This window comes from Leucoraja erinacea, chromosome 23, assembly GCF_028641065.1.
Source record: "Leucoraja erinacea ecotype New England chromosome 23, Leri_hhj_1, whole genome shotgun sequence".
Taxonomy (NCBI): Eukaryota; Metazoa; Chordata; class Chondrichthyes; order Rajiformes; family Rajidae; genus Leucoraja; species Leucoraja erinaceus.
The window spans coordinates 33,739,778-33,761,873 of NC_073399.1; the positions used below are offsets into that span (position 1 = coordinate 33,739,778).

The 22,096-nt window shown below is 48.1% G+C and overlaps 1 protein-coding gene across 4 annotated transcripts in view; it reads right to left on the reverse strand.

Annotated features, from left to right (window-relative positions):
• Positions 1-474: 474 nt before the first annotated feature.
• The window catches only part of wu:fj29h11 (uncharacterized), a 109,021-nt gene continuing 87,399 nt past the window's right edge, over positions 475-22,096 (reverse strand). For 3 of the 4 annotated variants that reach the window (XM_055654267.1, XM_055654268.1, XM_055654270.1), the window contains 12 exons: positions 20,784-20,910; positions 19,101-19,175; positions 17,516-17,698; positions 16,408-16,658; positions 14,095-14,240; positions 13,346-13,430; positions 10,058-10,175; positions 7,566-7,712; positions 5,696-5,806; positions 3,877-3,978; positions 2,563-2,689; positions 475-1,363 (listed from right to left, as the gene is read on the reverse strand). In XM_055654267.1, coding sequence (XP_055510242.1) covers positions 778-1,363; positions 2,563-2,689; positions 3,877-3,978; positions 5,696-5,806; positions 7,566-7,712; positions 10,058-10,175; positions 13,346-13,430; positions 14,095-14,240; positions 16,408-16,658; positions 17,516-17,698; positions 19,101-19,175; positions 20,784-20,910 — 2,058 coding nt within the window. In that variant the 3' untranslated portion in view covers positions 475-777. The remainder of the gene's footprint in view (positions 1,364-2,562; positions 2,690-3,876; positions 3,979-5,695; positions 5,807-7,565; positions 7,713-10,057; positions 10,176-13,345; positions 13,431-14,094; positions 14,241-16,407; positions 16,659-17,515; positions 17,699-19,100; positions 19,176-20,783; positions 20,911-22,096) is intronic. The other variant, XM_055654269.1, reaches the window with a different exon arrangement.

Genomic DNA, 22,096 nt, shown 5'->3' on the forward strand with positions numbered 1-22,096 from the left:
GACCCCTTGTCCTGGACTTCCCCAACATCGGGAACAATCTTCCCGCATCTAGCCTGTCCAACCCCTTAAGAATTTTGTAAGTTTCACCTATCCCTTCACTCCATAGATGCTTCAGGGTCTCGACTCGAAACGTCACCTATTACCATAAGGTGAGGCAACATCTATGGGGTGAAGGAATAGGTGACGTTTCGGGTCGAGACCCAGAAGCATCTATGGAGCGAAGGAATAGGCGACGTTTCGGGTCGAGACCCAGAAGCATCTATGGAGCGAAGGAATAGGCGACGTTTCGGGTCGAGACCCTTCCGGGTCTCGACCCGAAACGTTGCCTATTCCTTCGCTCCATAGATGCTGCCTCACCCGCTGAGTTTCTCCAGCATTTTTGTCTACCTTGGATTTTTCCAGCATCTGCAGTTCTTTCTTAAACAAAATGCAGGTCTCACCAACGCTACCCAGAGAATGAATTAAAAGATGATAAATTTGTAAAGATAATTTATTGCAATTATTATTGTCATTCTTCTATCACAACACCACAGGTTTTGCACGATGATAAAAAAGGTTTTTAAAAAAGTCAAATCGCACAGTAATTCGACAAATACATGACTTTTTTTTTGTGTCTGGAAATACAGGTTAAAACATCATTCTACCAACTTGATCCGTCAAAGACTCTTTTAAAAACAAGATATTTCTGTCCACTACATTGTCGACCTACAAAAAACATAAAACCAATTTAAAAGCTTTTAAGCGGAATGACTTACTTACCTAAAATCAGTGTGGGACTTATACATACAAGAATAATTCTAGCTGCTTTGCATGCAGGCACTGTGCCAGGTTTTTGATGCGACACAGTTTGACGTTCTGTGAATCGCCCGCCTTGTACACACGATACAGGTGGTAGCGATCTTTGGCTTTCAATGCCAGGTCCATCTCTTGGGCTGAGAGCTGCACATAGTTCTTCTCGGCTTTGACGGTGGATTTAACCTCGATGAAGGTGTCCACCTGTTGCTGACTCAGCGAGGTGAACACCACCTTGAAGTCGTAGGGCAGCCCGCTCTCGCCCTTCTCGTTCACCCAGCTGACGGAGCTCGGCCTCAGCTCGCTCTCGCTCCCCTGCCAGTGCGTGAGGAAGGCGTGCACAAAGCGCTCCCCCCACTCCCCGATGGCCGCGTTCTCCATCTTGTCCTCGGTGAAGATCACCGTCTGGGGTTTCCCCACCGCGCTGTGGATGACCAGCTCCTCCAGCGCCTCCTCGTGCGGCTGCTCCTTGGTCCAGACCGGGATGTCGAGGGGAAGGGCCGGGCGGGACGTGTTGGCTCCATTGAAGTGGCTCCTGCTGCTTCCCAGTCCCGACTGCGATGATTCATGGCTGCTCGGCACAAACGGAACACAACCGTGAGAAACAAGGGTCACTCCTGCACCCACCCCCACCCCAACACACTCTATTATATGTGATAGTAGGCCATTTGGCCCATCAAGTCTGCACCGCCATTCAATCATGGCTGATCTATCTCTCTCCTAACCCCATTCTCCTGCCTTCTCCCCAATCAGGAATCTATCTATCTTAGTTTAGTTTAGTTTAGAGATACAGCACGAAAACAGGCCCTTCGGCCCACGTCTGCACCGACCAGCGATCCCCACACACTAACACTATCCTACACACACTAGGGACAATTTTTAATTGATATCAAGTCAATTAACCTACAAACCTGTACGTGTTTGGAGTGTGGAAGGAAAGCTAAGATCTCGGAGAAAACCAACACAGATCACGGGGAGAACGTACAAACTCCGTACGTTTCGGGATCGAACCCGGGTCTCTGGTTCGCCACTGTGCCACCCCTCTCTGATATCCTAAAACAGACACAAAGTGCTGGAGTATCTCAGCGGGTCAGGCAGCATCTCTGGAGAACATGGTTAGGTGAGTCTAATGAAGGGTCTCGACCTGAAACATCACCAATTCCTTTTCTCCAGAGATGCTGCCTGACCCACTGAGTTCCTCCAGCATTTTGTGTCTATCTTTTATGGATTGGTGACATTTCGTACCTGGACCCTGCTTCAGACTGATTGAGTGTTGCCCACAGAGAGATGGTGAACAGACGTCATTGCTGGGTGTGGCTGGGCAAGAGAGGTGAGTTGGGGTCAGAGATAAACACCCGAGAGAATGGATACCGAGAGCTTGGAATGAGATCAGTCGCCAGTTTGGATGAGGAGCACAGAGCACAGCACGATGGTGCAGCGGGTAGAGCTGCTGCCTCACAGCGCCAGAGACCCGGGTTCGATCCCGACAACGGGTGCTGTCTGTACGGAGTTTGCACGTTCTCCCCGTGACCGCGTGCGTTTGCTCCGGTTTCCTCCCACATCCCAAACATGTACAGGTTTCTAGACTTTGGTACAAACTGTAAATTGTCCCTGGTGTGTAGGATAGTGTTAGTGTGCTGGGAATTGCTGGTCGGCATGGAGTCGGTGGGCTGAATCTAAACTAAACAGATCTTTTTCTGGAAGGAGAGACTATGGCACAGATCCTAACCTCCCGCAGAGTTTGTTATTGAAAGGCTTGTGCGGTTATACCTTGAATGATTCTCGGCAACAGCTGATGAGCTGTCTAGTGTATTGTTCTCAGTAGTGGGCAGGCAAGAGGATTTGGTCTGAACAGAATCCATCATTTGGTCCGAGTTTGCTGTTCGTTCAACATGTACTGCAGAAGATAAAACAGAGCATATTAATGCATGCCAAGCACATGAAACAAATACTCTTTTTATATTTCAAAAATAAAATAAGAACAAAATATTTGTCGGAAATAAAAAATTCTGATCCTGGAGAAAAGGAAAGGGTGACGTTTCGGGTCGAGACCCTTCTTCAGACGGAGAGTCAGGGGAGAGGGAAACGAGAGATATAGACGGTGATGTAGAGAGATAAAGAACAATGAATGAACCAGTGACACAGGAGAACAGAGAGAAGCAAGGAGAGCGTTTTGGTGTAAAACTGACAATTCTCCATCATGGTCTGGTTTGGCTCAGCCACCAAGCACGAATTGTCCGATCAGCAGAGAAGGTTATTGGCTGCAGCCTTCCCTCCATTGACGAACTGTACACTGCAAGGGCCAGGAAGCGTGCGGGCAAGATCATCTCTGACCCCTCTCACCCTGGCCACAAACTCTTTGAATCACTTCCCTCTGGAAGGCGACTCCGGATTGTCAAAGCTGCCACAGCCAGGCATAAAAACAGCTTTTTCCCCACAAGTACTACTCAACCCCTACTCAATAACCAAAAATCTGTAGCCTCATTTTGCTCTGGTATTTTATTTAATTCAATGTTCCATCATTAATGTTTTATGTGTCATGTTGTCACTTGTGGGCGGAGCACCAAGGCAAACTCCTTGTATGTGATTACTTGGCCAATAAACGTATTCATTCAGTGTGAAAAAGATACATCTTCTAGATGCACTGGGACGGGTCCTCAGTGATGTGACCTGGGGTCATCGGGTGTCACAACATCAGACCCCCTCACCCAGGCGACCCAGCCGTGGTTGATCAGGCCCCGACTTGCGTCCCAGCAGCAGCAACCGCCCACGTATCAGCCATCTTAGTAACTACCCTGCAGGGGTTGGGAGACTCTAGTGCGTGGAGGGACTGGGCTCTGTGGGGTGAGTCCTGCTCCTCACCAGGTTCAAGGCCGGTGCGCGCACTGCACATCTTTCTCCTTCTCTTGAGCATTTCATTCTCACCTGATGCATTTTTAGGCCACGGTGGTTCATTAGGCCTTTCCGTAGCTTTATTTGGGTGACTTTCTCACGAAAGACACAGACTGGGGTGCTAACCCAGCCTGTCCCGGGTGCCATCAACTGTCTCTCCAGTAGTCATTCATTCATTCATTTATGATGTACCTGTGTTTGGAGAGTGGTCCAGGTTGTTGTGATGCTCCAGGTGCTGGGCTTGGTCTACATTGGCCTTTGGACCTGCAGTGGTCATGAAGTTACCTTGGCCACCTGATGGAAAGACAAATGCTCTTTACTTGACCAGCACCATGGCCTCTTGGGCAGTAACATTTATTCACAAGGACCCACTCACTGGAAGACACTGAAACTGTTCACCAATATAACAAACTATGCCCACCCCCCACGACCACTCCTCCCCCCTCCCATCAGGAAATCACACACCTCCAGATTCAGGGGCAGTTTATCATGCACGGTCTTTCCGCTGAATGGTTAGCACGCAACAAAAAGTGTTTCCCTGTACATCGGGGCACGTGACAATAAACTAAACTTTTAAGAATGAACTGCAGGTGCTGGAAAAATCGAAGGTAGATAAAAATGCTGGAGAAACTCAGCGGGTGAGGCAGCATCTATGGAGCGAAGGAATAGGCGACGTTTCGGGTTGAGACCTGGAAGCATCTATGGAGCGAAGGAATAGGTGACGTTTCGGGTCGAGACCCTTCCGGGTCTCGACCCGAAACGTCACCTATTCCTTCGCTCCATAGATGCTGCCTCACCCGCTGATTTTCTACATAGAAACATAGAAATTAGGTGCAGGAGTAGGCCATTCGGCCCTTCGAGCCTGCACCGCCATTTAATATGATCATGGCTGATCATCCAACTCAGTATCCCGTACCTGCCTTCTCTCCATACCCTCTGATCCCCTTGGCCACAAGGGCCACATCTAACTCCCTCTTAAATATAGCCAATGAACTGGCCTCAACTACCCTCTGTGGCAGAGAGTTCCAGAGATTCACCACTCTCTGTGTGAAAAAAAGTTCTCCTCATCTCGGTTTTAAAGGATTTCCCCCTATATCCTTAAGCTGTGACCCCTCGTCCTGGACTTCCCCAACATCGGGAACAATCTTCCTGCATCTAGCCTGTCCAACCCCTTAAGAATTTTGTAAGTTTCTATAAGATCCCCTCTCAATCTCCTAAATTCTAGAGAGTATAAACCAAGTCTATCCAGTCTTTCTTCATAAGACAGTCCTGACATCCCAGTATCTATCTTCGATTTTTCCATTTTACTTGAGCTATAAACGCAACTTTCCTCTTCATCCATCCACCCACTGCCAGTTCAGGTTTCCCCACCTTCCTCCCCTGTACCCCCTTCTACCCATTCCCCCCCCCCCCCCCCCCCTCCCTCCCTGGGTCTACATTTCACTCCGTTCTTCAATACAGTCCACCATCTGCATCCTTCTGTCCTCTCTGCTCATCACCTCCAGCCTGGGTCCGTCACTGTCCCCACTAGTCTCTTGCCCAACTGATCCATTGTAAATCAAATCCCTCCTCACTTGAATCCACCCGTCCCTTGTGCAGGAAGGAACTGCAGATGCTGGTTTACATTGAAGGTAGACACAAAATGCTGGAGTAACTCAGCGGGGACAGGCAGCATCTCTGGAGAGAAGCAATGGGTGACGTTTCGGGTCAAGACCCTTCTTTTCAGACTGAAGAACTGTCTCGACCCGAAACGTCATCCATTGCTTCTCTCCAGAGATGCTGCCGGTCCCGCTGAGTTACTCCGGCTTTGTGTCCATCTTCAAATGACGTCACGTGCTCCAGACGGCTGTGCGTACGCATGTAATCGCGCCCGACCTTCGCAGGACCATCGCGGCTCAACGCGGCCACGAGGTCGCGTAATTTGCTTGCCAAGGACACGTAAGTGGGACAGGCCCTTTACTCCACCCATCATCTCTTGTGTCTCCAGCACCACTGCTTATGCATCACTCACCAGTCTGTGGAAGAGGAGAGTGCTGGTGCCTACCAGAAGGCACATCGTTGCCAGAGTCTGAAGGAGGAGCAGGAGGAGGCCACATTTTCATGACGGTTTCGGCTGCTTTGTCTGAGGATGGGGTTGGGAGAGAGAGATGGACTGAATTCTGCTTCTAGAGTTTATGAACTTACATACATACACGAGAGTTTCAAACGGCCAGCAATGTAACAGTTACCCCACGACAATATAGTCATAGAGTGATACAGCGCGGAAACAGGCCCTTCAGCCCAACTTGCCCACACCGGCCAACATGTCCCAGCTACACTAGTCCCAACCATGTCATCACTGGGTGCCCGCTCTACCACCCACCAAATGGAGCTCAGGGCCCGGCAGACATTGACACAGAGACAACAACCTGGCTGCTCAACACCCGCTTGACATCTAACTATTCCTTTGGTTTATGTTTCATTCGCTAGAAGACTAGTCCCACCTGCCTGCGCTTGGTCCAAACTTGTCCTATCCATGTACCTGTCCAACATGACCATCAAAATGTTTAAGAAGGAACTGCAGATGCTGGAAAATCAAAATGCTGCTGGAGTAACTCATCGGGTGCAGCAGCATCTATGGAGCAAAGGAAATAGGCAACGTTTTGGGTCGAGACCCTTCTTCAGACTGATGTGAGGGTGGGAGGGCGGGAAGAAGAAAGGAAGAGGTGGAGACAGTGGGCTGAGAACGGGAGGCGAAGGGAGTCCCTGCATTCGCCCCCCCATCTCAGCTCTCCCTCTCACTGGCCCCCTGGTGTGTGTGGGGGGGGGGGGGGGGGGGGGGGGGGTAACGGGTGCTGGTGGGGGCTGGGGGCTAGCATCCCGCACCGTCAAGGCACGCCAGTAGCAGGATAAATCATCCAAACCGCAATCTCACTGCTTGCATCGTGGCATTTATTGCCACAGACGGCAGTGGAGGCCAAGTCCATGGGCATTAAGGAGGAGATCGACGGTTTCTTGATTAGTACGGGGGTCAGGGGTTATGGGGAGAAGGCAGGAGAATGGGGTCAGGAGGGAGAGATAGATCGGCCATGATTGAATGGCGGAATTGACTTGATGGGCCGAATGGCCTAATTCTGCTCCTATCATTTATGAGCATTGTGAGCAAATCCAGAGACAAAATATGATTGGAGGGAAAAAAGTGTAGAAGTGATTCGAGATGTAACACCCACAATTGGTGTGACTGGGCCTTGTCACACACTCCACAATTAGCCACGATTCAACAGCAGTGGCCTTGATGGGCCGAATGGCCTAATCCTGCTCCTATCACTTATGAACCTACGTACACGAGAGGCTTTTGACAAACAGCCTGTAACACTCAGTATAAAGAACGTTGAATAAAGACCCAAAGGTGGTCTTGGAGGGGAGGATGCTCCTCAAACTGCGGAGCATCCTGGACAATACAGCTCACCCCCTCCATGACACACTGGTCAACCTGAGGAGCACCTTCAGCAACAGACTGGTTCCACCAAGATGCAGCACAGAACGCCACAGGAGATCCTTCTTCCCCGTGGCTGTCAAACTATACAACTCCCCCCCTTCTGTCGTGGTGTGGTGGTAGACTGAGACTGACTCCCCAATCTCTGCACCCCCCCCCCCCAATCCTTTCCACTCGCCACTTTAATTTCATGTTTCATGTATCTTGCGTTTTATGACTGTTGTTCAATTTCCCTCCTGGGATAAATAAAGTTATATCGTATCGCATCGAAGCTCACGCTCCCCCTTTTAACCGTTCCTGAGCAGAACGAGGCCACTCGGCCCATCGAGTCTACTCCGCCATTCAATCTTTCCCTCTCAGCCCCGTTCTCCTGCCTTCTCCCCGTTCGAGCAAGAAGACCTCTTACTGGGCGTGGCGTCAGGATAGGCGTAGAGGGATGATCTTGGTGGCCAACTCCCCAAAGTCCGTTCTTCATCTGTGCTGTCATCCTTCTTCTTCTGGGCTTCTACACCACTCACGCTCTGGCCTTGCACTGGAACAGTTGCTTTACCTGCTGGACAAAATGGAGAAGGAATGAAGGGGAAAAGCTTAGAGAGACGCGGGCAGGTGGGACTAGCGTAGATGGGCTATCCTGGACGGGTTGGGCCGAAGGGCCAGTTTTCACTCTGTACGACTATAATATTGCTTGCATCTTCATTTTATGTCCTCAGCATTTAAAACGCGTTACTTCCAGGAACAGGTTCAATCATCTGTGTGTCGGGTCAGGGTCAGCATGTCGGGGGGTTATGGGGAGAAGGCACAAGAATGGGGTTGAGAGGGAAAGATGGGTCAGCCACGATTGAAAGGCAGAGTAGATTTGATGGGGCGAATGGCCTAATTCTGCTCCTAGAATTTATTAACTTATCTCAACTTCAATCTCACTGAATCTCCACCAACTAACCCCACTATTTGGTGTTTAAGAAAGAACTGCAGATGCTGGAAAAATCAAAGGTAGACAAAAATGCTGGAGAGATTCAGCGGGTGAGGCAGCATCTATGGAGCGATGGAATAGGTGATGTTTCAGGTCGAGACCTGGAAGCATCTATGGAGCGAAGGAATAGGTGACGTTTCGGGTCGAGACCCTTCCGGGTCTCGACCCGAAACGTCACCTATTCCTTCGCTCCATAGATGTTGCCTCACCCGCTGAATCTCTCCAGCATTTTTGTCCCCCTTCCACTATTTGGTGAGTCACTCTCAGGCAAAACATTCGAGCCAGCACCGCCATTCAATGTGATCATGGCTGATCGTCCCCAATCAGTACCCCGTTCCTGCCTTCTCCCCATACCCCCTGACTCCTCTATCTCGCTTATGGTCTCCCCCATTATAGGACGGATGTGGAGACCTTGGAGAGGACGCGGAAGAGGTTGACCAGAATGAAGCCAGGATTAGTTTATGAAAGTAAGCATGCGGGTACAGTATTGGAAGGTAGAGTGAAAAAAAGCATTTTTATTGCATGCTAACCAGTCAGCGAAAAGACTGTAGGTGATACAATCAAGCCGTCCACAGCGAAATGATAAAAGGATATAACGTTGTGAAGAAAGTGAATGGCAGGATGTAAACATTTTTGTTTTCTTTATAACAAGAGGAATCAAATATATAGGAGCAAAGAGGATCCTTCTGCAGTTGTACAGGGCCCTAGTGAGACCACTCCTGGAGTATTGTGAGCAGTTTTGGTCCCCTAACTTGAGGAAGGGCATTCTTGCTATTGAGGGTCTAGGTTCACAAGGTTAATTCCCAGAATGGCGGGACTGTCATATGCTGAGAGAATGGAGCAGCTGGGTGTGTACACTCTGGAGTTTAGAAGGATGAGAGGGAATGTCATTGAAACATATAAGATTGTTAAGGGTTTGGACACGCTAGAGGCAGGAAACATCTTCCCGATGTTGGGGGAGTCCAGAACCAGGGGCCACAGTTTAAGAATAAGGAGTAAGCCATTTATATCGGAGACGAAGAAACACTTTTTCTCACAGAGAGTGGTGAGTCTGTGGTTCTCAGGATGCTTTCAAGAGAGAGCTAGATAGGGATCTTAAAAATAGCGGAGTCAGGGGATATGGGGAGAAGGCAGGAACGGGGTACTGAATGGGGATGATCAGCCATGATCACATTGAATGGCGGTGCTGGCTCGAAGGGCCGAATGGCCTACTCCTGCACCTATTGTCTATTGCCACCAGTGGGGTAGGAGTTAGTTGGTAGCTCAGGAGCGCTCTCTAGTGGTAGATTCCTCTTGCTGTTAGTTTAGTGTCTCATCGTCAGTGCACTGAGCTGGAATGAAAAGCTAAGGTACTCAAAACAGCTGGAGAAACTCAGCGGGTGCAGCAGCATCTATGGAGTGAAGGAAATAGGCAATGTTTCGGGATGAAACCCTTAAGGAAATAGGCAACGTACCTAGTCTGCGCCGACCAACCAGCGATCCCCGCACACTAACACTATCCTACACACAGGTAGACAAAAATGCTGGAGAAACTCAGCGGGTGCAGCAGCATCTATGGAGCGAAGGAAATAGGCAACGTTTCGGCCCAAAACCCTTCCGGGTTTCGGCCCGAAACGTTACCTATTTCCCTTCGGGGTTTCGACCCGAAACGTTGCCCATTTCCTTCGCTCCATCGATGCTGCTGCACCCGCTGAGTTTCTCCAGCATTTTTGTCTACCTTCGGTTTTCCAGCATCTGCAGTTCCTTCTTAAACAGAATGAAACGCTGTCTTGTTGTGCACTCACTAGCTGGCAAGACTATACATGATTACAATCAAGCCATCCACAGCGATACACAAGGTTTGTACGGTTTAACACCGAGTGCAAGATAAAGTCCAGTAAAGTGCTCTGAGATCTGAGATAGTCGGCGGGTCTGAGATTGTCCTTTACCTGTGAACCGTGGCTCCATGTTTATCTCAGGGGCCGCTGAAACCTCCCACGCCCCTTCACCTTCTGGCAATTCACCAACGTCCTCCTTCTTAAAAAATCTTTGCAGTGTATTTGCATCCTGCGAACACAAGAGGCACAAACGTCAACACACGGGAGAACATTCACGGCGCCACAGACCCGGGTTCAATCCAGACTATGGGTGCTGTCTGTGTGGAGTTTGCACGTTCTCCCTGTGACCGCGTGGGCTTTCTCTGGGTGCGGTTCCCTCCCACACCTCCAAAGACGCGTGGTGAGTGGATGAGAAAATGGGATAACATAGAACTAGTGTGAATGAGTGATCGATGGCCGGCGGGGACCTGTTGGGCCGAAGGGCCTGTTTCCATGCTGTATCTTTTAATTGAACTCAGTTCTGTCAATGGGGACCTTGGGTTGCTATGCAGTCTTCTTGGGCACTCGAGATACTTTGGAACAAAGGCCTTTACCGGATCCAGTGCAAGTTAGTGTAAAAGGTAGTTGAGGCCAGTTCATTGGCTATATTTAAGAGGGAGTTAGATGTGACCCTTGTGGCCAAGGGGATCAGAGGGTATGGAGAGAAGGCAGGTACGGGATACTGAGTTGGATGATCAGCCATGATCACATTGAATGGCGAATGGTGCAGGCTCGAAGGGCCGAATGGCCTACTCCTGCACCTAATTTCTATGTTTCTAAACTAATTTAGCTCAGTTTATCTCTAACATAAACGTAACCAAATGAGCTCTAGATTGCCCGGGACAGGGCAGAACCACTTCCCTCTTTGCCCTTTAGACTTGACATTAAACTTTAGAGATACAGCGTGGAAGTGGGCGTTGAGGCCCACCACAACCAGCAATGACCCCGTACACTAGCACTATCCTACACACTCGGGACAATTTACAATTTTACCAAAGACGTGTATGGAGAAGGGTTTCAACCAGTCTGAAGAAGGGTTTGGCCCGAAACGTTACTTATTTCCTTCACTCCATGGATGCTGCCTCACCCGCTGAGTTTCTCCAGCATTCTTGTCAACCTACAGACTAGTACGCCTTTGGAGTGCGGGAGGAAACCGGAGCACCCGGTGAAAACCCACGCAGGTCACGGGGAGAACGTATAAACTGTGTACAGAGAGCACCCGTAGTCGGGATGGAACCCGGGTCTCTGGAGCTGTGATGCAGCAGCTCTACCCGCTGCGCCACCACGGCAACTTTCACTGACTATAGTCAACAGTTGAGAGCACAAAGCTGGTGCGGCCGAACAAACACGTCGACTTGAAACGTCGCCTGAATTTGTCCCTCCGCAGATTCCGCCTGACCTGTCGAGGTCTTCGCTGCATCTTGCTTTGATCATAAATTCATACAGTCTGCTGGTGTCAGCTGTTTGCAACACCGAGTTAATAATAATAATAATAATAACTTTATTTACAAAGCGCTTTTAGACAACATCAGTTACCACAAAGTGCTGTACATGGGAAGTCAACAAAAAGTTATTACAAACTACTAAAACCATTAAGACGACAGGACTATAAAAACAGTAAAAATTAAAAGACATTAAAAGCACTAAAACAGGAACAATGTCTCAGCCAGTGTCGAAAGCCAGTGAATAAAAGTGAGTTTTTAGGGAGGATTTAAAGATGGACAGTGAAGGGGCCTGTCTGATCTGCAGCGGCAAGGTGTTCCAGAGTGCCGGGGCAGCAACAGAAAAGGCTCTATCCCCTCTGAGCTTCCGCTTAGACCTTGGTACCTCAAGGAGCAGCTGATCCGCTGACCTGAGGCACCGGGTAGGAGCATATAGGTGGAGCAGCTCAGAGAGGTAAGGCGGGGCGAGGCCATTCAAAGATTTAAAAACAAATAAAAGAATTGTTTAAGAAGGAACTGCAGACGCTGGAAAAATCGAAGGTAGGTAAAAATGCTGGGGAAACTCAGCGGGTGAGGCAGCATCTATGGAGCGAAGGAATAGGTGACGTTTCGGGTCGAGACCCTTCCGGGTCTCGACCCGAAACGTCACCTATTCCTTCGCTCCATAGATGTAACACTGATTTTCTCGCTTTGGTTTAGTTCCAAGGTACCATCACTGTTGAAAGTGGATGGATTATTTGTACGGTGGTAACCGCTGCCCACTGTTCCAAGAGTCGCTTGAAATGGCAAAAGGAAAGCCATATTTCCAGCCATCAGGTGCGTTGTGTCAAATATCGGCAACCTCCAACGTTACACATCAAGGCCACAAAGTTTAGAACTGAAACAAACTATGTTTAAATCTCATCTCTCTAGTTTGTACCATGTAACGACACACAGACACACCTAATTTGAGGAAGGACATTCTTGCTATTGAGGGAGTGCAGCGTAGGTTCACAAGGTTAATTCCCGGGATGGCGGGACTGTCATATGCTGAGAGAATGGAGCTGCTGGGCTTGTACACTCTGGAGTTTGAGAGGGGATCTCATTGAAACATATAACATTGTTAAGGGTTTGGACACGCTAGAGGCAGGAAACATGTTCCCCATGTTGGGGGAGTCCAGATCCAGGGGCCACACAGTTTAAGAATAAGGGGTAAGCCATTGAGAACGGAGACGAGGAAAACACTTTTTCTCACAGAGAGTGGTGAGTCTGTGGAATTCTCTGCCTCAGAGGGCAGTGGAGGCAGGTTCTCTGGATGCTTTCAAGAGAGAGCTAGATAGGGCTCTTAAAGGTAGCGGAGTCAGGGGATATGGGGAGAAGGCAGGAACGGGGTACTGATTGGGGATGATCAGCCATGATCACATTGCATGGCGGTGCTGGCTCGAAGGGCCGAATGGCCTACTCCTGCACCTATTGTCTATTGTCTATCCTAGGAGGGAAATTGATCCCACAAGTGTCATAAAAAAAACAAAATACATGAAACATGAAATGAAAGTGACGAGTGGAAAGGATTGGGGGGTGTGCTGGGGGGAGGGAGGGGGCAATCAGTCTCAGTCTACCCCACGACAGAAGGGGGAGGAGTTGTACAGTTTGACAGCCACAGGGAAGAAGGATCTCCTGTGGCGTTCTGTGCTGCATCTTGGTGGAACCAGTCTGTTGCTGAAGGTGCTCCTCAGGTTGACCAGTGTGTCATGGAGGGGGTGTGAGCTGTATTGTCCAGGATGCTCCGCAGTTTGAGGAGCATCCCCCCCCCTCCCAGACCAACCTCCCGTGGATCCAACTCCAACTCCAATCTCCGCCACCCAGGACGGAGCCGGCCTTCCCGATGAGTTTGTTTAAGTTAATCGTAAACATTTCATTTTGAACGCAAAAGTGTTACCTCCAAGCAGGAGACGAGTCTCTGTAGGAAGTGTTCGAGTTCTTTTTCAAGTTCCTTGTTAAGATCAAACAATTTCACGAGCTCTCTAGGAAGATAAAGGAATAAAAACCACGTTAAAGAAATGGCCAATGTTTCATGTCCCACCTCAATGTACATCGGTGAGACCAACACCTCCGCTCAGTTCCCAATAACCAACCAGATCTCCCAGTGGCTCAGCACTTCAACTCCCCCTCCCATTCCGTAGCCGACCTTTCTGTCCCGGGCCTCTTCCATAGCCAGAGTGAGTCCCATCGCAAACTGGAGGAGCAGCACCTCATATTTCGCTTGGGTAGTTTACACCCCAGTGGTATGAACATTGACCTCCAATTTCAGGTAGTCCCTGCTTTCTCCCTCAATCCCCTCCCCTCCCCAGCTCTCCCACAGCCCACTGTCTCCGCCTCTTCCTTTCTTTCCCACCCCCCCTACCAACATCAGCCTGAAGTAGGATCTCGACCCGAAACGTCGCCTATTCCTTCTCCAGCACTTTGTGTCTATCTTTTGGTTTGAGTTATTAATTCATTTTTACAAAACATTAAACTGGCCAGTGCATGCTTGTGATTTACAAAAAGATTACATTGCTAATATGTTTAAGAAGGAACTGCAGATGCTGGAAAAATCGAAGTTAGACAAAAATGCTGGAGAAACTCAGTGGGTGAGGCAGCATCTATGGAGTGAAGGAATAGGCGACGTTTCGGGTCGAATGTCATCACCTGCAGATGTCAATAAATGATGTGACGTGATCCTTCTGAATGTAGAAAGTCTTCTTATTCTTCAAGTGACAATTTATGTTCTCTTGCTCAAACACAGGTGGTTTGTCCGGCAAAGTCAGCTGATAGTAGAGATACAGCTTACCAACCTGAAGAAGAACAATTAGAAGAGGGACAATTGTTTAAGGCAGAGATAGATTCTTGATTAGTACGAGCATCAGGGAGAAGGTGGGAGAATTAGATTAGGAGGGAGAGATAGATCAGCCATGATTGAATGGCAGTGTAGGCTTGATGGGCCGAATGGCTTAATTCTGCTCCTATCAGTTATGAACTTGTGAGTATCCACTTGCAACCCACCTGCCTGTGAGCCAAGCTGATACCTGGTGCAGAACTGATGGACAACAGCTTTGCCCGAGGAGCCTTCTCTTTGAAGACACATTCATAAATGCAGTTGTGGACGCAGCCCAGACCATCGCACAAACCAACCTCCCTTCCAGTGACTCCATCTACACCTCACGTTGCCTCGGCAAGGCCAGCAGCATCAACATGGACCAGTCTCACCCCGGCCACTCCCTCTTCTCCCCTCTCCCATCAGGCAAGAGGTACAGAAGTGTGAAAACGCACACCTCCAGATTCAGGAGCAGTTTCTTCTCAGCGTGCAACAAAAAAGCTTTTCAGTGTACCTTGGTACACTAATAAACTTATAAAAGTGACAATAAATTAAACTAAGCACAAAAAGCCAAACTAAAACCACTTCTGCTTTCTTCCAGAGGGATGCATGGAATTTTATTGCACAATTTAAAGTGTAGTCGCCATCAAATCGGGTCCCAGTATACAAAATGGCCGCTAAGTCTGCCCAGGAGCGGAAAAGACAACAAGAAGTGGTGACCACTGCCCAGTCCATCACCGGCTCTGACCTCCCCACCGTCGAAGGGATCTATGGTAGTCGCTGCCTCAAAAAGGCAGCCAAAATCATCAAGGACCCACACCATCCTGGCCACACACTCATCTCACCGCTGCCATCATGGAGAAGGTACAGGAGCCTGAAGACTGCAACGTCCAGGTTCAGGAACAGCTTCTACCCAACAGCCATCAGGCTATTAAACACAACGAATAAGCTATGAGCTCGGAACTGCAAAAGACTATATTATTTGCACTATAGTTGTTATTTATTAAACGTTTTTGTTTTTCCCCCCCATTATATACAATGTTTCCATATTCACATATTCTGTTGTGCTGCAGCAAGTAACAATTCCATTGTCCCGTCCAGGACATATGACAATAAAACACTCTTGACTCTAGAAAACGCACGGTGGCGCAGCGGGTAGAGCCACCGCCTCACAACGCCAGAGACCCGGGTTCCATCCTGACCACATTCCCAACCCGTAGCTTCATTGTCCCACTGTAAATTGTCCCCAGCGTGTAGGGAGCGGATGAGAAATTGGGATAAAACAGAACTAGTGAGAACGGGTGATCGCTGGTCATTCCCGATGTTGGGGGAGTCCAGAACCAGGGGCCACACAGTTTAAGAATAAGGAGTAAGCCATTTAGAATGGAGACAAGGAAACACTTTTTCTCACAGAGAGTGGTGAGTCTGTGGAATTCTCTGCCTCAGAGGGCGGTGGAGGCAGGTTCTCTGGATGCTTTCAAGAGAGACCAAGATAGGGCTCTTAAAGATAGTGGAGTCAGGGGATATGGGGAGAAGGCAGGAACGGGGTACTGATTGGGCATGATCAGCCATGATCACATTGAATGGCGGAGCTGGCTCGAAGGGCCGAATGGCCTACTCCTGCACCTATTGTCTATTGCCATCGTGGACACAGTGGGCCGAAGGGCCTGTTTCCACACTGCGTCTCTGAACTAAACTAGAAGGGATATTCTAAATTCATAGAAGAATAAAAATAAGAGTGTAGAGTGGGAGGAATCCCTCGCAGTTTAAGGCATTGCAGATGCAAAGTATTATAAAATCATGAGAGGAATAGATTGGACCCTTTGCCCAGAGTAGGGGAATCGAGAATCAGAGCGCAGACATTTAAGGTGAAGGGGAAAGATTTATTGGTATCTGAGGGGTCATTTTTTCAAGCAATGGGTGACGGGTGTATGTAACGAGCTGCCGGAGAAGGTAGTTGAGGCTGGGACTATCGCAATGTTTTAAGAAGCAATTAGGTACACGGATAGGATGGGTTTAGTGGGACCAGTGTAGATGGGACATTTTGGTGAGGGTCGGCATGTTGGGCCGAAGGGCCTGTTTCCACTAGGCTGTATGACTCTATTCATGTTGCTTATAAAACTGAGGGCTTTAAGCGGGCTACCCACCTGGTAGAAGGCCATGGATTTGAGAGATGCGGCAATGTTACTGTCCTGCAGCTCTTTATAGACATCAGTTAAGTCGCTGTGGTGATAAAACCACCTCTGGATGAAGGGGATTATAGAATGGACAAAGTTTTGGACACGAGGGCAGAGTCTGAAGTCTTCAGTCTGAGCTTCCACAGTGACACAGCTGGAAAGCTGCACCACGCCACAGATATCAAAAAATAAGTTGCGATCTTCCTCGTTAAATCGATTCTCTGGTGAAAGAAATGGTTTCCGATTATGTGCAGCAGTTCCAAGCATTTTACACTTTAAACTTGTTCTCGCAATGTTCTCCTAAGTATCTCCTAGGGGTGGCACAGCGGTAGAGCTGCTGCCTCACAGCGCCACGGACCCGGGTTCGATCCCGACTGCGGGTGCTGTCTGTATGGAGTTTGTACGTTCTCCCCGTGACCTGCGAGGGTTTTCTCTGAGAGCTTTGGTTTCCTCCCCCACTCCAAAGACGTACAGGTTTGTAGGTCTATCGGCTTGGTATAAATATATATTATCCCTAGCGTTGTAGAATAGAGTTAATGTGGGGCGATCGCTGGTCGGTACAGGCTTGGTGGGCCGAAGGGCCTGTCTGCACTGTATCTCTAAACTAAACCAAATCTCGGGTTGGAACTGGCCTGAGTTATCTGTCCAGTTATTCTGTACTCACATGACCCAGACTATGAGGACAAGTGGATTATTCCTTGCCAAGATGTTTACTTTAGAGATACGGAGCGGAAACAGGGCCTTCGGCTCATCGAGACCGTGCCGACCAATGGTCACCCCCCCCCCCCTCCGTAACACCTACACACAAAGGACAATTTTACAAACCCGTACGTCTTTGGGAGTATGGCTTACTCCGGTTTCCTCCCACTCGCCAAAAACGTGCGGGAGGTTTATAGGTTAATTGGCTTCGGTATAACTGTAAATTGTCCCCAGTGTGTGTAGGATAGTGCTAGTGTACAGGGTAGGCCGCTGGTCGGCATGGACTGGGTGGGCCGAAGGGCCTGTTTCCGTGCTGTATCTCGAAAGTCTAATCCCCTGTATGTCTAGGGTGCCGATGTAACGATATAAACAGCGTTACCTTGCTTGCTACTGTTCCTGGCGTGTGGACGATACTTCTCGGGAGCAGGGCGAGTCAGAAAACACAGAGACTGGGCTTTAAACATCCGCTCCAGGTGCTTATCGTCGGGTAGGATGGGGTGGTTGGCCAGGGACACCCAGCGATTATCTTTGGCAGGAAATATCTTCTCATCTTTTATCATTCCTAACCACCACAGATAAAATTAGTTCATTAGGAATAACAGGAATTCTAATCAATGGGAACCACACCAGCAAGGTAACATTCATAGGAATAAGCCAAAAATCTTATTAACATGTACTTACTCGACATTGATAGAAATATATAAAATGATGGGAGGCATAGACACGGTAGATAGTCAGAACCTTTTACAAAGAAAATAGGTGCAGGAGTAGGCCATTTGGCCCTTCGAGCCAGCACCACCATTCAATATGATCCTGGCTGACCATCCAAAATCAGTACCCAGTTCCTGCTTTCTCCCCGTATCCCTTGATTCCGTTAGCCCCAAGAGCTAAATCTAACCCTTCCCACTGTGGAAATGTTAAAGAATAGAAGACATAATTTAAGAAGTGCGGGGCAGCTTTTTAAGGAGATGTACGGGGCGTTTGTTTTTTCAATGTGAGGTGGATGCACTGCTGGAGGAGGTGGTGGAGGCAGATACAATAGTGAGGGTTGAAGCTTTTAGACAGGCACGTGGATATGTAGGGGATGGAGGGATTATGGATCACGTGTAGGCAGAGGGGATAAGTTTAACTTGGCATCATGTTCGGCAAGGACAGGGTTGTCCGAAGGACCCATCCTTGTGTTAGACTTCTCTGTGCTCAGTCGTTAATGATGGTCAATAAATCTAAAATGTGGAGTTGAACGATATAATCTGAGGCTGTTATCCAGGACAATTATTCTACATTGAAGGGGTGTCAAGTTAAATGGATTATAGGGACTGATGTGTGATTCCCCCTCCAATATGAACATACATCTCAAATATATCTATATAGGAAGGAACTGCAGATGCTGGTTTAAACCAAAGAGAGACACTGAGGAAGGGTCTTGACCCATAACTGCTGAGCTTTTTATGTCTATTATATATATATATGTATATGTATGTATGTTTGTGTGTATATACACACACACTGAACTTTTTTTCTCATTTATTATATTGTTTACAGTGGGGGGGGGGGGGGAGTCCAGAACCAGGGGCCACACAGTTTAAGAATAAGGAGTAAGCCATTTAGAACGGAGACGAGGGAACACTTTTTCTCACAGAGAGCGGTGAGTCTGTGGAATTCTCTGCTTCAGAGGGCGGTGGAGGCAGGTTCTCTGGATGCTTTCAAGAGAGGGCTAGATAGGGCTCTTAAAAACAGCGGAGTCAGGGGATATGGGGAGAAGGGAGGAACGGGGTACTGATTGGGGATGATCAGCCATGATCACATTGAATGGCGGTGCTGGCTCGAAGGGCCGAATGGCCTCCTCCTGCACCTATTGTCTATTGTCTACCATGTTTGCATATTGTGTTGTGCTGCTGCTAGTGAGAATGTTGTTGTTCTATCTGGGCCACATGACAATAAAACACTAGAAACACAATTCATACCTTTCAGTGTCTGGCAGTGGCCCTTGATGAGTTCCCATGAATCACCATATTCATTGCATTTCTTGCATTTCTCCGCTGCAGGACAGAAAATACAAATAAATATACTGATTAAGATGATGTGACCTGTAGGGTTATAGACAATAGACAATAGGTGCAGGAGTAGGCCATTCGGCCCTTCGAGCCAGCACCGCCATTCGACGTGATCATGGCTGATCATCCCCAATCAGTACCCCGTTCCTGCCTTCACCCCATATCCCCTGACTCCGCTGTTTTTAAGAGCCCCATCTAGCTCTCTCTTTAAAGCATCCAGATAACCTGCCTCCACCGCCCTCTGAGGCAGAGAATTCCACAGACTCACCACTCTCTGTGAGAAAAAGTGTTTCCTCGTCTCTGTTCTAAATGGCTTACCCGTTATTCTTAAACTGTGGCCCCTGGTTCTGGACTCCCCCAACATCGGGAACGTGTTTCCTGCCTCTAACATGTCCAAGCCCTCGACCCTTCAATGTGATCATGGCTGATCATCCCCAATCAGTATCCCCATTCCTGCCCTCTATATATCCATACATCCATGTTATACAGAGGGGAATGACTTTTTTTTGGTTGCAAAAATGCAAATATTAGCAAAGTAGACAAAAATGCTGGAGAAACTCAGCGGGTGAGGCAGCATCTATGGAGCGAAGGAACAGGTGACGTTTCGGGTTGAGACCCGGAAGCATCTATGGAGCGAAGGAATAGGTGACGTTTCGGGTCGAGACCCGGAAGGGTCTCGACCCGAAACGTCGCCTATTCCTTCGCTCCATAGATGCTGCCTCACCCGCTGAGTTTCTCCAGCATTTTTGTCTAACTTCGATTTTTCCAGCATCTGCAGTTCCTTCTTAAACATATTAGCAATGTAATCTTTTTGTAAATCACAAGCATGCACTGGCCAGTTTAATGTTTTGTAAAAATGAATTAATAACCCAGTAGCGAGAAAGAACTGCAGATGCTGGTTTATACCAAAAGATAGACACAAAATGCTGGAGAAGGAATAGGTGACGTTTCAGGCCGGGACCCTTCTTAAATCTGCCGACTAACTGGCTAATCTTAGGAGTTCCAGCCAAAACTTGGAGTTTTCTTGCACTTAAACTTCAGTTATCATTCTGAGTTCTTAATTAGCGCTGTAGGTCAAATGGTTAGCTTAGTTGAGAGATTCAACATGGAATCTTCAGCCCACGGAGTCCGTGCCGACCTTCTATCACCCGTTCACACTAGTTCTATGTGATCCCACTTTCCCCCATCCACTCCCTACACACTAGGGGGTAATTTACAGAGGGCCGCTTAACCTACAAACACGCGCGTCTTTGAGATGTGGGAGGAAACCCGCATGGCCACAGGGAGAACGTGCAAACTCCGCGTTTGTGGGTTGCGTGCAGGCAGAGGAGATTAGTTTATCTTGGCGTAATTTTTGGCACCGACAATTTGGGCCTGAGGCCCAGCTCCTGTGATGACCTGTTCTAGGTTTAATTGTAATCCAGGGCGTGACGGACACTAGGCATGCTGGAACAACGAGCGATCTTACTCACGGTGGCACGGTTAAACAGAAAAGTGGAAGATTAGATGAGAAACCAAATAAATGCCTGCTTTTTCCCCCCCATGTGAAAAAAAAATTTTTAAACAAACTTCAGATTTTGCAACAGCGCTTACCTAGAATTGCATAAATGACAGAGACATCCTGCAGGACAGAAGTGTTGGGTAAAGATACCGAACCACAGATCAACACCAGCAGGTCTACATAGTGCTTCATAGATGGGATTCGTTCGACATTCAGCCTCTGCAATGTGAAACAAGTTTAGTTTAGTTTATTGTCACGTGTACTGAGGTACAGTGAAAAGCTTGTCTTGTATGCGGAAACACAATACGCAATTACAATCGAGCCATTCGCAGCGTATGGTTACATGATAAAGGAAACAACGTTTAGTGCACGATAAAGCCAGTAAGGTCCAATCAAAGATAGTCCGAGGGTCTCCATAGTAGTCCGAGGTAGATAGTAGTTTAGGACTTTTCTCTTGTTGTGGTAGAACAAGAAGGGCCGAATGGCCTACTCCTGCGTCTATTGTCTATTGAGTGCTACAAATGATGCCCTAAGCAATTTTCATTCTTTCATCCACAATCCAAAACAATATTCCTTGTCTTCATCACATTGTTATTTCTAGGAATTTATTGTGTTACAAGGGTGGATGGAGCTGGAGAATGGAGACGAGGAAGACTTTCTTCAGCCAGAGGGTGGTGAATCCGTGAAATTCATTGCCTGACGGCTGCGGAGGTCAAATCAGTTAAAAAAAAATGTTCAAGTGGAGATTAGAATCGTAGAGTCATACATCGTGGAAACAGGCCCTTTGCCCCAACTTGCCCACGCCGACCAACATGCCCCATCTACACTTAGGCCCACATCTCTCTACACCAGTGGTTCCCAACATGGGGCGTACGCCCCACAGGGGGGTAATTTGATTTTTAAGGGGGGCAATTGAGCGCGACTGAGGAGGTCTGGGTCCAAATTTTCGATTTTTATTTTTTTGGATTTTCCATCAGGTAAACATATGTAGTTTATGTTTCAGATGTTATTTTGAGTAAATAATTTTTTGGGGGGTAAAAAAGGTCTTTATTGTGTAGTTATTACAACCAAGGTATTGGCGTTTTAAGGTTCTTCAGCTGAAACGGAGTTCACTTTTTAAATGATAAGAATTATATATCACCATATGGGGCGGGGGGGGCATCAGGATTTTAGAGGTGATTAGGTGGGGCATGGCCAAAAAAAGGTTGGGAACCACTGCTCTACACATATCTTATCCATGTACCTGTCCAAATATATATATTTTTTTTAAACATTCTGCTAGAACATCCCTCCTCCGCCAGCTCATTCCATGCACCCACCACACTTTATGTAAAAAAATTGCCCCTCAGGTTCCCATTATATCTCACCCCCCCCGCCTCATCTTAAACCTGTGTCCCAGGTTCTT